This window comes from Dromaius novaehollandiae, chromosome 4, assembly GCF_036370855.1.
Source record: "Dromaius novaehollandiae isolate bDroNov1 chromosome 4, bDroNov1.hap1, whole genome shotgun sequence".
NCBI lineage: Eukaryota > Metazoa > Chordata > Aves > Casuariiformes > Dromaiidae > Dromaius > Dromaius novaehollandiae.
In genome coordinates, this window is record NC_088101.1 from 19,464,681 (window position 1) to 19,481,695 (window position 17,015).

The window sequence follows — 17,015 nt, forward strand, 5'->3', positions numbered from 1 at the left end:
ACAACCCCCTAGAGCATGCATTGGTTTTTACAACAGAAAGGATGCAAGACTAAGATTTCAGTTTTGACTCATTGTAGAAATATGACAAAAACACTAAGCCAGGCCAAGAGCAGAGGTTTTCTTAGTTATCCAGAAGAGCACATTTCACAAGCTCAAATCGTTTTTGTGATCTAGGTTTTCTGACCACATCAAGACCAACCCAACATCAAAGATCAAATTTGCTGCCTATGCCAGCAGGCTTGCCTGCTGGACTGCTATCAGGACAGTTTCTGAGGTGACCTACTCTGTCCATCCTTTGAGGAAGGAAAGGAGATCATGTCTCTTGTTTTGGACTTCATAGTGCATTAATCTGCCAGGCAAATTGTAACTAGCACTCTGCACCTTCTCTCTCCCTTTGACTAACAAACATTTGCAATCTTTTCTAGAAAAGCTCTCCTCACCTTCCATAAAGGCAGATATGAGCAGGCTGAGAAATGAAACAGGCATCAAGGCACTCTGTAAACTACAGGTCAAGTATTGCTTATTTGAAGCTACATTACACATTTCAGAGCAAAAAAGTCAGTCTAAGTTTATTAGCCAGTACTGCCTCCATCTTTGATTGTTAGTCAAAACAAACAGGATTCACTAATTCTCCCACCCCCATAAAAACATTGGCACTGATACAGTAACTGCCTGGTGTCCAACAGGCACTAAACACAAGATACCTAAGCAAATGGCACAAGAAACATTGCAACGGATAAGATCAGCTTACTTATGAAAGTTTCTTCCTAGATTAGCTTGTGCCCTGGAGTGATAAATATCCTTTTTGAACATTAAAAGAAAAGGTAACATTCATACAATAATCCAGTCTATTTTCAATAACCATATAAGCAGATAGCCTTTTGAATACTAATGTGATGATGACATCAGTGATATTCTGCAGAAGCAGGTTCCACAGATTAGTAATACTTTATTTCCATTAATATGGGATCCTTTTTATTGTGTGCATACACCAGTGATTACTTGGAAGGCTCCCAGCTATGACTCAGAAGGGAACACTGCAATGGAAGGTCCTAAATGATGTTGTTTAGAAGCCATTAGGCTTTTCCAGCAGGTATAGAATGGTCCCTGATTCTGCTGCACGTTTGTGCAGATTGCAGTACAATGGTGAGCTTTATGTTATTTCATACATATCCCTAAATCTTGGTTTATATTCTTGACAAGTTAGTGGTACTCACATCTGTACTGGGGTGTGTTCAGGACAGCTAATTAACACTGAGGAATTACAGGACTTCTCTATTTCAAGAGGAGAAGGCGCTGCTTAATGAAGCCAAATTTATTGGTGGGGGCGGGGGGGGGGAGAGAGATGGAGAGTATTTTTGTGATTTTACAAAAAAAATGGTGAGGCACTTTGACATCAACTATTTTCAGCTGGAAATAATGAAATCAAGTGAGACGTCTAAATGCAGAATTGCAATTCAAGTTCTCAGAACAGGATGTACAGTCACCGAACAGTAACAACACACCAACCTGCCCCATGGCTTGTAGCATCATAGCAAGATGTACTAGCAATTTTATACATTATACACAGAAGCAAGGTTTATGCTCCAGGTAAATGGTATTAAGGTTTAACATCTACACTTACATAAGCAGAGAAGTAATCTACCTTAATTTTCAAGGTTTTTTCCTCCAGGCTGTCATCATACCTCTGTTCTGCATTATCAAGTGTGTTCACTTGAACTGATAGGTCATTCAGGTTTTTCCGTTTCAGTTGGTCCAGAGCACATTCCAGTTTTGCATTTGTTTCAGTGCACTAAAATAAACACATAAATATTTATAAGTACCACTCAAGAAGATAAGAATTTATTCATAAGTTAGGTATGCAGCTTGCAACACCAACCATCTCAGAATTTTTTTGCAGTTCTGTCTTGAGCTGGTCCCGCTCAGACCTGACATCCTGAAGAAGTTTCTGTAGCTCATCTTTTTCTTGATTAATTGATGAGATCTGTTCTTGAAGTTGGAAAGCGTAACTAGCTCTTTCAGCCAATAACTGGTCTTTTTCACATGATACGCTATTTAGTGTCTCAGTTAACTGGTGTATCTACAGTCAAAGAAAAAATGAAAGGAGATTTTTAAGTTCTTATCACTCGTGAAAACAAATTAAAAGAAAGGAACAGAATTACACTTGTAGAGGTCTACTTCAGACAGTTTTGATCTTCACGAAAGCAAGAAAAAAGGAAGAAAAGAGTAGTCATCCCATGTCCAGATCAAAAGCAAAAACAAAATATTGAAGATTTGCATAAGAGATAGTCAATGTAATTTTCTTTCTATCCGCTCTAATGAATAGAACAATAATGCCTCTGCTAACCTGAAGCAATCTGTAATTATATTGTTTGTTCTGGACACAAATGAAAAGCTTGGCAGGTCAAAAGCAAAGAGGTGAAACTGTAAATAGTTTAAACTGAGATGGGAATAGCTAAACACAGTATCTTCTGAACAACAGCTTGAAAGTGTCCAGAGCCTGAAAAACTCCAAACCCATTTAGGTTCATATTGTCTATACCGTACCTTTTAAAGCACATATAAAGTTACTGTTTATAAGCTTGTACCCATATGTCCATTCTAACGGAGCAGATAACCCAGTTATCAGGCTGAGACAAATTAGTGATGCTTAGAAGTAGTAACACCAGAGAAATTTATACAAAAGCCTTTGCCAGTGTTTCTGCTTGTTATAGCACCTAGAAGAGCGATGCTCTGAGATTTTAGTAGTAGGACTTGTTTTAAGCCAAACTTTAGCACATTAGTGATAATACATCAATAAACAAATGCAGATTTGCAAGCTAAAAACAAATAACTTACCTTGTTTGTTAGGCTGTCCTCTAGGATTTCTGACCGCCTCTGAACCTTTAACATTTGTTCTTCCTTTTCTTCAGTTTTGCTCTTCTCATTGTTGAAGAGTACTTGCTGTTGTTTCAATTCCTTTTCAATTTCAAGGATCTAGAGGAAAAAAAAAACAGCGTAAAGAAAATAAAATTAAGTTCTGAGGTAGCATGTGACTCTACTTTGCACACACCAAGCCACTCAATATTTGTAGGAGTCAAAATACTTAGCACTAACAAGCTGCTTTAACCATATTAAACTGTATTAATTAATTAAATTTGTCTTTGAGAAGGTTTTGCTTTCACTAGGCAAAGCCTGTCAACTATAACATTCATAAATCCTTAGTATTTGTTGATGTAAAGAATTACAGAAAGTGCCCTACAAACACACTTGGACTTGTTTACTGCAATACCTATTACATGGATAAGTAACAGAGCAGAGCAGTGATTTGAGTGGGGTTTCCACAGTAAGCAATTTCTAGTTGCATTTCAATCTGAAACAACTTATTAATTGAATTGTTGTCAAAGAGTACTTTGACAACATCTTTGACAGAGGAATACCGGCCCTATATTAATTTAATTAAACCTTATGAATTTTAGGTGAAGCTGAAGTTTCACAGCAAGAAAACCAGTACTCGAAAATAGGTGGATTGGACTATTCAGAAGACGCTGGTAGAGGTAGCAAGAGTAAGATTGTCCTCCTATCATAGATTTTAACATCAACTACAGACCGTTGAATAAGAGCTGCTGCTCAGTGGACACTACCTGACCATTTCAGTAAGCCATCATTAAACTGAGCTACCCGTTAAGAGATGCCATGTCCAGAAGAGAACTAAAGAATGCCTAGAAAGCTTGCCCGTTCCAGTTTCAGCTTTGGAGCTCACCTTCGAAACATACCATTTCATTAAGTTCATAAGAAAATGCCTGTTAAGTCTTTTGGTAGTTAAAGCTGTACCCTCTCCTGTTCCTCATTTAAAAAACCTAAATAAAGCATCCTCAGATAAGATTTATGAAAGACAATTTACGTGCAGCTTTACATACAGCTGCACAAGACAATAAATAAAGTATATTGATATTCTTCAAACAGTTAGTATTGTACATCCATATAGATACTACTAAAAACAGCTTCAAGAATTAGCCACCTTCCTCCACCTCTCATATTCACAGCTATTATACTTTTATTAAAGATTAAAGCACCTTCTCAACACTCTCGTGCAGGTTGACCTCCAGTTTGTCCTTCTCCACGCGAATACCTTCCAGCATTTTCTGGAGCTGGTCTCTCTCCTGTGCTAACACGTAACACTCTTTCTCCACTTCTTGAAATTTAGTACTTTCACTCTCAGTCTTTCCTTTCATTTCATCCAGCAGCTGCTGTCTTTCTTTAGTTACCAAGTTTAATTCTTGATTCAGATTGTTTATCTATATAAAAAAGGACAAAATGAACACAACTATTTGCAAGAATTCCTCTTCATTCAGAAGAAATCAGTTGCTAACTTGTATCACCATGACATTGTCTATTTGAACAGTAAAAACAGTGCAAATTATCATGAGTTATCCAAGTGAGTTCTAAGAGCTGTTGTTTTATTGTACTTGCCTTTTCTTTCAGCTCATCTATTTCTTTAGTTAGTTTTCCTTCAGTGTCTCGCAGTTTCTCTTCCCCTTCTGCTAGCATGTTCTTCTGGAGATCAGTTTGCTCTTTCTGATGCTTTAGTTCTTCCTGCAGATTTTCCATTTCTGTCAGAATTTGCATGGACTGCAGAACAAAGTGTTACATGGCTGACTAATCAGCATGACTACATTTTGCTTATCAGGAGTTAAGTGTTATATTAAACAAAGACATTTAATTTTGTAGGAGAGAATTATCGGGATCATCAGTTTTTTACTTGAAAACAATATTCTCACTTGTCATTTCCCTGTACCAAGTTTAAGAACTCCAAAGGAGATTAGTCTTCAAAAATTTTAGTCTTTACCAGTAAAAAACCCAAAAAACTCATACCACCTACACAACAAGCAAGCAAAAAACACATTGTGGGGGAAATAAAACTAGTCATCCATACTCACACTGAAGGCAAAGAGTTGCAGGAGGGGAGGCATGAGAGGAACAGATAATGCTGATGGCTATATTTGTGAGAAAACCCTACAAGATATCCTTACTCTTGTGGCAACTCTCATGAAGTACAAGAATAATTTTTTTAAATTAATTGTTTATAAGGGAGGTCCACATCTAAAATGAAAGATTAGTTTGATGACATAAGTTTAATAATCTTGGGTTTGCCAATTTTACTTTAAGTAATTGTTCTATACACACTCATAAGAGATTAATGGTTCCATCCAAGATAAAAGCTTTCATGCAAATTTAGTTAATTTCTTACAAGAATTTGCAGACCTTCCTTTTAACTTTGGAAACAGTTTGATTTCTGTTAACTGCATATCAGGTCAAGTTTGTCTGAAATACTGGGTCAACATGAGCACACTTCTCATACAAATACTTGGAATAATGAAATTGTAACTTTGCCCTGAAAATAAAAGATCGCATAGGAGAAATGTGATAGCATGTGTGTTTTTTTTCTGGGTTAGCTTTCTCCTCATCAGCTCATTATGGATTGAAGTAGTAGGAGACTTGAGCCTCTGGATACCAATAAAACTAAATTACCTCTAACATTCAGTGCTAAATGCAGAGTCACTGTAGATGAAAAGCAGAAACTTGGAGAGTGCTTGTCCAGCAGGTGGCAGACACTCTTGGTTCTGCCAACTGCCTAAACCCAAGATTCCAAGATCCTAAACCAGCTAAGAACAGGGGAGAAGATACTGAACAACAGAAGGCATCATGACTGAAACGCGTACATTCAGATAACCTGCCTTTAAAGCATGAACAATTAAGAGGTTTGATACATACCCTCTCTCTGCTTTCGCGGAAGTTGGCCTCTAACCGATCTCTTTCTGCTTTAAAACTCTCTACCATTTGCTGAAGCTCATCTCTCTCTTGATTAAGAGAAGTGGTTTTCTCAAGCTGCTGACAAATATGCTCATTCATTGTTTGTTCAATTTGCTCTTTTTCTGCCAGTAGCTTGCCATATTCAGAAGAGACACGAGTTAGGCTTTCAGTTACTTCTGTGAGCTGAAAGAACAAATAAGGATTGGCATTAATATTGCTAATCATCTATAGCATAGGTAGAAGTAATTTCATGATTTGGAGAAAATTGTAACATTCTAATTTATTATGCTTCATCATCCCCATAATTAAGCTTTGATTTGAGAAAGCATTATTGGATATCTCACAAGCACTGTCTATACCTACGGATCATTATAATTTCATCGTTTTATTAACAGAAAACATCTCCATTCGTTTACTGTTATAATAAGCCAAGAAGGATGTGACAAATTTGATAAAGCTTAATCAAATTCCAATGCTTCTGTCTTTGGTATACCCATTCACTTACATAAAAACCTACAGCTCATTATAAACCCGTAGAAATGCGCAGACAGGCTTCATTCTAACAAGTATTAATGTTCTAAAGGCCACAATAGTTTCGCACATCTAAACAATAAAAAGTAGTCACAGACAAATTTATAACTTACAATAATGCAGCAAATTAAAGACTGAGCCAAACTGTCTTTTAGTTGCTAGAATATTTTTCATAGTTACATAGCTGAAAGACAACATACTATCAGAATCACATATAAAATTTTTAAGAGCCTAAAACTTGGAAAACATGTTAAGGCAGTGATATCAAACAATATTTCAGCCTTCAGCACTAAGGCATATTTAGTCATGAATAAGGCTTGTAGCTTGCAATTGAGATTCAAATTGCAGCTTGATCATCTTTTCACTGCCTTTGTATTTTTATGGCATTCTTCTAGGAATCAGTCCAGGCAAAAAAAAGGAGAAAAGAGCTTTTAAGTTTCATTACTACATTTTTACTGAACCCTTGAAATTTGAGATCTGCCCAGGTTGTGCATTGCCAGTCTTGACAGAACTTCTGTTTTGCAAAAAAAAAAAAAAAAAAAAAAAAAAAAAAAAAAAAAAAAAAAACAACACCCCACACACAACACACTACATCCAACCTGCTGCTTCAGTTCATCAGTTGTTTCCCTCAAAGCCTCTTGCACTATCAGGAGTTGGCTTTCTTTCTCTGAAATACTTCCTTGCAGCTCCACAATAGTCTCTTCATGTTGCTTGAGAGAGTTATGAGCACATCTCAACTCCTCCTGCATCTCTGAATTCTTTGGACACAAAACAGTTGAAGTACATTAAGCCTACATAATACTTAAATATTAGGAGAGAAGTTTCCTAAAAGATGTTGTACTAAAGGAATTAGACTATTTTTCTTACCTTGCTAATTGTCTCCTCTATGGTTTCCCTGAGCTGGTCTCTCTCATTTTGAAGATTCTCCAGTTGCATTTTGAGATTATCACCACCTCCTGTTACAGTGCTCATGTCCTGACAGTCATGCAGTTTTGGAATAAAATCCATTCTCCCCATCTTTTCAGATTCCCTTGGGGATTCACTGGTCTTCATTTCCTCCATTTCACACAACTTCCATTGTGCCTGGCTCAACTCTTCTCTCAAGCCAGGTAATTCTTGCTCAATGGTTTCTTCTTGAAGCTGGGGAATTCATTTTAGACAAAAATAGTAACTAACACATTTGGGGAGACCTTTTAAATAGATTGACTATGTAAGACAGACAGAAGCAATATTTTAAAAAGAGATTTGCATTTTTATTCAGAGTAAAAAGATCCACCTAAATCCAATATATAACTAAGCTTCTTGAACTACAAGACATAAAAGCAAAATTCAAAGTGATGGTTTCTCAAACTTGAAAGCAGACCCCCCGCCCCAAACCTCCATGAACTATTGTGTTAAGAGAACTGTCTCTCTATGCAGATCAACTCAGAACACTGCTACCCTGTATGAAGGTAGAATTCCATTTAGAGTAAATGTGTGCTATATCCTACTACTAGTTGTCCATATACAACTAAGAATGGTGGAATACCTTTCAAGTGAACAATAATTTGTTATTTAATGTTTTTTAATCAGGCAGTATGACCCTTTCTGCCATTTAGTTTTGCAAATTGTTTTAATTCTTCAAGTGAAAGATTAAATAAGTATCTTTTCCATTACAGCCTTAGTATAATAATTACCAGAGTGCCCTCCTCATACTCTTTCTTTTTCATATGTAAGCTGTCCAGTTGATTCTGCAATGAATTGTTTTCTTGGGTAAGGAAAAAGATTTGTTCCTTCAGCACCTGAAGCTGATCACCTTCCTCATGGCTTTTAGTATTTTCTGATTTTCCTTCAGCAAGATGGTCTCTTTCTAATATCATGTTTTTTATTTCTTCAGTCTTCTGTGATAACTACAAAGCCAAAATATGCAAAAATAGCATTTCCATCAATTCAAAACCAAAATTAAAATGCAAGAGTTCCATTTGACTCACCTTTCTAGTTTTTTTTAATATCACCCCCCCCAAATTAAGAGACTCCTAAACAGTCTTTGATTTACCATCAATTTTCCTTTAAACTAATCTTTTAGCAGTCTCTTCTGCAATGCTGTCCAGATTTTATCTAGAAAAACATTTCACCTTGTTCTTCTCAGAAGAAGAAACATCTCTGGTTATTTCTATATATCCGCTTCAAAACACACAAATGCTGAACGTACCACGTTGACTTACTAGCTCTGGCAACTTTAGGCAAAAATACCATCTCATGTGCTATGGTTTCTCCTTTAAGAGGAGCCCCAACCACTGAAGCAATTGTGTAACACACAACATCCTCAGCAACCCTTGCCAACTGTCGCACACAAGCACAAAGACATTGAATCAGCTTTCTGTTGTATGATGGGAATTCTGCTGCCGTTTACAGCTGTGTGCTAGATGTCTCACTGAGACCGAGAGTCAAAAATTGTTAGCCTCATTCCTTCCAAGACAAACCTCACCTCTCCTTCTGTTTTTTGTCCAATACCACCACTCAAATTGTCAGCCAAGGAACATACTAGCTAAGCAGAGGTTCATCAGAGCATATGTGAGAGCTTACAACTCTACAGAAAGAATCAAATCACCAACTGGTAAACACTTGGATCAGACAGTACTTCTGCCTTGTCCGCTTTCTATCAAAGATCTAAAAACTTCCTAAGGACAAGGTGAAGAGATGGCAAGGTGATCAGCTAGGTCTGTTTCCCCAATATTGTGAAACACGTTAAGACTAAAATCACTCCTATCTACATGTTTGATGACCCCTTCAAAGAATTCCAAGACATTGAAAAACATGACTGTTTCAACTTTGAAAGTTTATAACATCTTACCTGTATTTCAAGTTCATTAATAGTCTTCCCTAGTGCCTCTTCAACATTCAGAATCTGAGATTCTTTCTCAGAAATACTTTTCTCTAACTTCTTAATAACGTCCTGGGATTGCTTGAGAGAACTCTGTGCATTTCTTAGTTCTTCATGTGCCAGAATGTTCTTTACAATAAGAAACAATACAACACAGACAAGAAAAAGCACAAGTTTCAGCACATTAGTAAGCAATCCTCGAGTTAAAAAACCTCCCCTCCCTATATCTTTCAGTATGATTTACAAGTGTTCTTATAGTATTTCCCCTTAAAGCATATGGTCAATTTTGATTGAGGTAGAATTCCTACCATTGAAACTGTCTCCTTTATATCTTCTCTGAGTTGGTCTGTCTCAGCTCGGAGAATCTCCTCTTTTTGCTTGAGGTAATCCCTCTCCTGGGTGACACTCTTTATTTCTTCCTGACATTCACTGAGCTGCTGAAGAACTGCCTGAATCTCCAAATCCTTGGCTTCCAACCTAGACTCTGTAATCTTTCCTTGCTCTTTCAATTGCTCCATTTCATTTAACATCTGCTGAGTCCAAATAAGATCTTCTCTTACTCCAAGAAGTTGCTTGTGCTCTGCTGCCTTTTCTTCCAATTCTTTCATTTTGCTAGAAAGCTTTAGTTTGAAAAGGGAAAAACTAAAACACTTTCATTGTAATAGCAGAAGATGCATAATACATACCTGTTCTCACAGAATCTTGTATTTGCTTAGAGAGGGTGAAAGGATGTTAGCTTTCAACAACCCAAAAGAAATTTCATCTCCCTCCTCTCCCTGCCTTTAATTCTCCATTTATATTCTTGACCACATCAATTAAGCATTTGTTTGTGGAACCTTTTGGTGGTTTTTCCTTAGTAAAGAAAGGCCTTAGTAAAACATGGAACAGTGCACGCGAAATAGTAGTTTAGTTTAAGAATCAATCAAATCCATAGCTGGAATATGATAGCCATGTCACTGCCAAAAGGCTTATCAAAAATTTATGCATTTTTCGTTCTTTTCTTCCTCTTAAGTCCTTCCCCCTCCTTTTTAATTGCCAATTTATGCAGTGATTCTCCATAGTTTAAAATTTGTTTCTTTTAAAGCCTACAGGAAAATTCTGAACAGTTAGGCTCTAGCTCTCACATGAGAAAACTTTGTCCCTATGACTTCAGTGAGAGTAGGTCAGCAGCATATTTATTTGTGTAATAAAGAGAAGTTAAGAATTGAAAAAGAAGCAAGAGAAGAACATGTATAGAAGAGAACATGTAACCTAGAGTAACATATAAGTTGGCTCCTCTTTGAAGAAAGACCATTAAACTGCATAATCCTGTGACTTTGTATCTCTGGCATAGGATAAGTGATATCCACTAGTAGAGGAATCCTGGTGACCAAGTTATTTATATCTTTATTCATAGCAAAAGATCATTTGGAGACATGGGCTTAAACTGACCTGTGTCTTATACATATCAAGGAGGGAGATAAAACTGACCTCTAATTTCACATCATCCAAAGTTGTTTTAGACTCTTCCACTTCCTTAGATAGAATTTCTATTTGGAGCTTCATTTGTTCATTGACTTCTGATGCAGCTACATGTTTTTGCTCTAGTTCTTCATGGAGCTGTTTAAGTACTATATATTCTTGATCAGATTTTACATACTTGAGTTGCGCATCTGCTAGATCTTCTTTTAATTTTTCAGTTTCTTCAGTCATATGTTTGAATTTAACTTCCCTATCAGCTACTTCAGAAAGCAGCTTTTCTCTTTCCAATTTTAATAAGCACAGCTCCTCAGATTTTTCAAGAATCTGCCAATAGAAAACCAACATTAACAGCATTTTTTAAGTCTATGACAATTCGTCATAGCTGTATGATAATGTGTTCATATACAGACATAGGAGACAAAGTACATGGAAATAACAAGTCCATCAGAAGAGTACATTGCTCCATATGTTGTAGACGCTCCAACAACACAAAAATCAACCCTTCAAAAAGAAGGGTAAGAGACAAACCCCAAAGGATCCAAAAACTTTCAAATCTTAGATGTTCAGAACTCTTTAGATGTTCTTTAGATATCTCCTTTTCATATGTTTGAGTCAAGACTGAACTGATACTATTAGATAGAACTCCTAACCTGATTAAATAGTTAGGCATATTTATAAAATCTATGCCATGATCAAAGTATTAAATTTTTAACATCTAACTTGTTAACAATAAGGTTTAGTTATTTATTGGGAAAAAAAAGCCACTGAAAGGTTTTGGAACTTCTTTTGCTAAGCATTCATGATCAAATTTCTATAAAGATACTTGCTCTGGATAATTTTAAGGTTCATACATCAGAAAGTGCACAGGAAAATATCAGGGTTTTTTTTGTTTACCTCTTTTTGCTGTAACTCAACTGTATTTGGCAGATATTGCAATTCTGACAACTCATTTACTTGTTTTTGTAGACGTACGTTCTCTTCCAGTACTTTTTCTAGTTCTGTTTTTAAGTCACCTGCATTTTTTTCCAGCTCCACAAGAGAGAGCAAATCTAGAGAGTCCACAAGTTTAGATTAATAAGAAACTATGAGAGAAGGAGAACAGATTTAAGTAGATGATGCATATTAATATGACATTGAGTACATTTTAAGTCCAGAATAATATATTTTGTAATGGCAACAATTAAAAGCTGAAACTGCGAGTTTGAATTTGGTCATCACTTGTTTGGTTGAAGTCCAGCTGGTTTTTGTTTCTGACAACTTCACCATCTTGATATGAAATAAGAAATATTACATAAATTGCAGTTTTCCAAGTACTTTGTGAAAGCATTACAGAAATTATATACCAGTGGTACCAGAGATTCCAAGATTTTACTTTTAAAAATCCTCCAAATACTTGAGGAAACAAAAGTTGAAGTCTTCCCTCTCCCCCTACCCCAAAAGAAAAGAAGCACCAGCTCAAACTGAACAGTACCTCGTGGAACTTTCCCCTCCATCAGTAAGGTCAGTCTTGTGTTTTCTTGAAAGACAGACTGCAACTCTTTCTGCAAGTCAGCTTGCATTTTTTTGTAACTAGCTTTTCCTGCTTCTATTTGGCTTTGATAGAGTTGAACATCCTTTTGCATTTGCGTATAAGTAACTAGGAGTTCATTCTTCAAGAAAACAAAACATGAAATTCACATACATAAGAATTTAACTGCTCAACAGTTAAGTATTGCTTCCATCATATTTCCTGTTGCCACCTCGAACAACTTTGGCCTTCCTAATTGTGACTTTTTCCCCACATTTAAACAACTCCATTCCAGTCTGTTCAGAATGCTGTAACAAAAATCTACATTTCAGGTCAGGACTATAACTGCTGTTCCTATTTTATCTTTATTCCTTCGCGTCTCCAAGTAAATAAACTCTATCCCACTATCTTTCCTGCTCTCTTTTGTTCCCTGATAAAACCAGACTTAGAACCTTCTGCCCTAAAAACCCTAAAGACTGGTCTTATGTCTACTAGCAGAGCAAAAAAGTGAACAATCACCCACTCCTTCAGGACATTTTGTGTTCATCTTTCTCCTGAAGACTCCTTTTCAACAAGTCCCATATTAAAAAAATAATATTATTCAGAGCTTAAGTCACTAGCTTGCTCCAACTCCTCTGTCAAATCTTGTCTTTACCGATTGCCTCCTTCACTAGTCCAGGAGCAAGCAGTCACTTAAGTGTTTTATACAGCTGTAAAAGCATTATTCAATAAGTATTTACCATCTTCTCTTTCAGCTCCAGATTTTCAGTTCTGAGAAAGGCAGATTCTTTCTTTGCATCTAAGGCTATAGCTTCACTATCAAAGAGGGATTTATTCAGCTGTTGAATTTCCTCAATTAGTTTATCAGAATCTCCCTGAAAGAGATGAACAAGTATTAACTTCTCCCCCCAAAATACAGCTAAAATAAAGCAGATATGGCCATTATAAAAAGGCTAAATGTAAAAAACCAGAAACAAACAAAAAACCCCAAACACCTCAGAAAACTTGTATGCGTACTCCATCTGAAAGGAACAGTAGCAGGAAACTTTGAGAATTAGGATACAAAAGAACAGTGTTTCCCGTTGCTTTACCTTGACAAAGTACTGCTGTATAGATTATACTTTTGCAGGACAGAAGTGATAAAAAAGTAGATTGTGTAAAAGCTTAGCACAATCATTTTCCTCATATCTGATGGGGAGGGGCTGAATTTTGATTATAGCAATAAGGCCAAGTTTAAAGTACTCCCCCTACCTCCCCCCAACCAAACCTCAAAACAACTGCCTCTCAATCTCAGAGAACAAGTTTACCACTGAAAAAGATGCATCCTTTTTTTCCACTCCTGCTTTCTGCAACTCTTCCACACGATTCTGTAACATCTTTATTTTGTTCTCTCTCTCTTTCAGCTGTTCCAATTTAGATTTTATTTCTGCCTAAAAGTCAAAAAAAAAAAAAAAAAGTAGAAGAAAAATTTGTGTGTCCACTTTGGTTTTACAGTTAAGAATCTAACAAAACTGCGCTTTATACATGATCAGTGTTACTCAGTTTAGACATACTATCCTCTTTGCGGCTGGTAAGACTAACCAGAGCTGAATGAAATCTAGATTTTCCATAGCAGATGGAATATTCCAAGACAGACATACCAAGCATTACATTTCATATAAGTATCCAATCTTATCGCATGCAAGTCCACAAGACGAGCTCACCTCAAGTTCCTCATTGTACACTTCAGCATTTGAAACTATATTCTTTAAGTTGGTAATTTCATGCATTAGTTGTATCTGTGGAGCAATTGAAGCAAAATTGCAGAAGATGTTAGAAAGCACCCACACCAGTAATTTTAGTTGCCATAACCATGAAAATAGGCAAGATCTACCTTATGTTTTCCTATATATTAGTTGGCAGACTATGCATAGATATAAAATTTAAACAGCTGGAAAGCAAGCTGCTACATATTCTTTGGAATGGCGAGATGAGATACAAACCTCTGTTTCAGCTTCCCAGTAATTAGAAAGGATTCAAATTACCTTGATTGGCAACAGCTCAAGAAGTGGGAGCAACGTGGTCAGAGTAATGCATGCAGAAATCAACGATATGAAACGTAAAACTCTAGTCACATTAAGCAGCTCTTTCAATGAGTGTGCTGACATTCGTGATATAATCTAGTTGCTAACAAGAGTGAGAAGGTGTCAAAATTGAGGTGAAGTACGCAAGCTGTGAACACATTCAGTTGGTACCCTCTGAAAGGATGAACAAGTAGAACGCTACATAGACCAAAAGAAAAGGGCTCTTCCATTTTAGAAGTGCTTTTCTTTGTCATAAAAGCTTTACAGCAAGTACTGTTCTATGAAGATCTGTGGTTACACATACGTATGTATCTGTATGGTTACAAGTATAGGTGAGGAGAAAAAAAAAATCCGTAATTTTAAGACTACTGTCCAAAGTCCTTTAATTTCATGATTCAGAATAACAGAGCTTCCCTTTTATATATTTGTAGTGGTTGAAAAATGATGGATTTTAACCAATTTAGTGAAGTAGGTGACTTGCTAGTTATGCTGTGATTAATCTGCTACATGAATATCAACAGAATGCTTGTTTTATCAAGTGCCTTCAGATAAGTATCTGAAAGTGTGAACAGTTCAAAAGGCAATTCTTGTAATAGAAATGTTCCAAAATAGTTTCTATAGCTGTCATTAGGTACACAGAAGTCATTCAGGGACAACTGTAAGGATTCGTTAATTATTAGCTTCAAAATTTGTTTGATAACCAAACAGGAAATTAGAACAAGTAGTCTAACATAAGAATGAACCTCTACCTAGAATCTTTAATACAGGCTAAATCATAATAGATTATGCATCCATTTAGTGTAAGATCCATAAATCTTTGTACAGAATGTGGAATAACTAAGAGGTGAACTTGCTAAATCATATCCTGAAACAAGGTGAAAGGATATGGCTTTGGCTTTGCAATCTTAGTTCCACTGTGGGAAGATATTAAACAGCCTGGAATATACAAGTAGTTTGTAGCCAACACAGGGCAGCACCATTTTTTTTCTAGAAAATGGTATCAGGAAAGAAATGGAACAAAATCCATCAAAGTTGCAATACCTAAAGTTATATTTTTGCCTGGATTTATTTTGCAGTCTGGCGCTTGGGCAACTAAAACCCAGGACAAGTCATGCATATTTATAAGCTTAAGTTAGAGAATTAGAGCATAATAATCATTTGGGCAAACAGGGTACATCTCTACTAGAGGCCCAAGGAGGTGAAGTGAATTCAAAGTCAGCCTCTCTTGTATCTTATACTATCCAACAGATTAGTGTCAAGAAGTGGGAAAAGGGAAACCTAACAGCATGTTTCAATGTTCTATAGACGTTACTGGTTGTACTGTTTAACTCAATAGTAAAGTATTTAAAAGCAACAATGTTAAATAATGTTAAAAGTTAATGCTCACCTTGGTTTACTATCCAAGCAGCATATGAAGTATGTTTTTAGTAAGTTCACTCTAACTTCAGAACAATTCCAAATTACATTTATGTATCAAAACAACTGAGTCTCTTGCAGAAATTTAGAGTGAAATCCTGATCATATATAAATACACATATATACACACACATTTTATATATACAAATATACACACACACAAAACATTTAACCAGACTTCATTATGGGACTCTCCAAAATTCAAGTCCGAGTTTTTCCACTGAATAAGTCTGGACACTTAATCTTGCATTCATAGTTGAATGCAGCTTGTAATGCCTTCTGCTTGTGAATCAACATCCAATTATATGCATGCACTGAGTAAACTCTAGAAAACAAACAAAAAGCCCCACACTTGAGCACAGATAATTCTCACCTATTTATATTTATTTCAATGCACCTTACCTCATGATCTTTTTGAGTTTGTTTTTCCAGTGCTTCAAATTCATCCATTTCTATCTTTTCCTTCAGCTTTTCCTTCAATTCATTTACTTCTGATTTCAGCTGTTCATTTTCCAACAGTAGGTTATTAAAGTTAGCTTGGAGGACATTTACCTCATTTATAGCAATATCCTGAAAAGGAAGAGTGACAAACTTTAGAAGTAGTTAATTGAATTTTGGTCTTTTCTCTAGACAATACTGAGCAGACTTACCTTTTCTAGTGCTAATGCTTCACAGAGTTGTACAGATTCTTCAAAGTCTCTATGAGTCTAGAAAAAGAAAATGCTTTTAGTTAGCTGATCTACAGGATCAGGCAAATGTAACAAGTTTACATTTCTTGTTGCTTGTCTTTCAACAATCATGCTTAAATAACAAAGCTCAATAGAGCATTTCCCACAAAGCATCTCACAACTTCACAGAGATGACTAAGAAACTTAACAGTATTCTTTGGCATCTCCAAAGAATTACTATAAGTAGTTAGGAAATGTCTTACAAAACAGTAAGGCTGGCCTTACTGAGAAGTCTGTAACATACATATACTGTATTGGACAATCTAATGCAATTATGAAATTACCCAATTCATGTTGGGTCCAGCAGTCCATTCTACTTCAGAAATTTGATCAGGAACAGTTAGACACTGGTTGTCATGTTCAAAATTCTCTGAAAACATAGCTAAAAAAAGGCGAGCTTAGAAATAAGTACGCTGTAGTGGTACACTTTAAAATGGACTCAGATTATTTTTTAAGACAATTTCATCAAATTAGAAATAATCATTCAATAACACAGACAGAGCACACCAAGCAGGACTTGAGTCTCATATGATCTTCCCTTATGAAAAGCAACAACACTGAAGTCCAGTCCCTATCTTTATGCTGACCACTCTATCTCAAGTCAATATATAATATAAATCCAGAATATGTTTAATTACAAACTAGGAAGAGAAA

At 36.1% G+C, this 17,015-nt stretch overlaps 1 protein-coding gene across 4 annotated transcripts in view; it reads right to left on the minus strand.

Annotated features, from left to right (window-relative positions):
• The window catches only part of CENPE (centromere protein E), a 38,078-nt gene that overhangs the window by 9,901 nt on the left and 11,162 nt on the right, over nucleotides 1-17,015 (minus strand). For 2 of the 4 annotated variants that reach the window (XM_064510533.1, XM_064510531.1), the window contains 20 exons: nucleotides 16,646-16,743; nucleotides 16,284-16,340; nucleotides 16,036-16,203; nucleotides 13,858-13,932; nucleotides 13,462-13,584; nucleotides 12,895-13,029; nucleotides 12,119-12,296; nucleotides 11,542-11,696; nucleotides 10,657-10,971; nucleotides 9,495-9,806; nucleotides 9,157-9,315; nucleotides 8,000-8,212; nucleotides 7,191-7,463; nucleotides 6,923-7,081; nucleotides 5,754-5,975; nucleotides 4,452-4,610; nucleotides 4,055-4,276; nucleotides 2,838-2,975; nucleotides 1,880-2,080; nucleotides 1,646-1,792 (listed from right to left, as the gene is read on the minus strand). In XM_064510533.1, coding sequence (XP_064366603.1) covers nucleotides 1,646-1,792; nucleotides 1,880-2,080; nucleotides 2,838-2,975; nucleotides 4,055-4,276; nucleotides 4,452-4,610; nucleotides 5,754-5,975; nucleotides 6,923-7,081; nucleotides 7,191-7,463; nucleotides 8,000-8,212; nucleotides 9,157-9,315; nucleotides 9,495-9,806; nucleotides 10,657-10,971; nucleotides 11,542-11,696; nucleotides 12,119-12,296; nucleotides 12,895-13,029; nucleotides 13,462-13,584; nucleotides 13,858-13,932; nucleotides 16,036-16,203; nucleotides 16,284-16,340; nucleotides 16,646-16,743 — 3,509 coding nt within the window. The remainder of the gene's footprint in view (nucleotides 1-1,645; nucleotides 1,793-1,879; nucleotides 2,081-2,837; nucleotides 2,976-4,054; nucleotides 4,277-4,451; nucleotides 4,611-5,753; nucleotides 5,976-6,922; nucleotides 7,082-7,190; nucleotides 7,464-7,999; nucleotides 8,213-9,156; nucleotides 9,316-9,494; nucleotides 9,807-10,656; nucleotides 10,972-11,541; nucleotides 11,697-12,118; nucleotides 12,297-12,894; nucleotides 13,030-13,461; nucleotides 13,585-13,857; nucleotides 13,933-16,035; nucleotides 16,204-16,283; nucleotides 16,341-16,645; nucleotides 16,744-17,015) is intronic. The other 2 variants (XM_064510532.1, XM_064510534.1) reach the window with 2 other exon arrangements.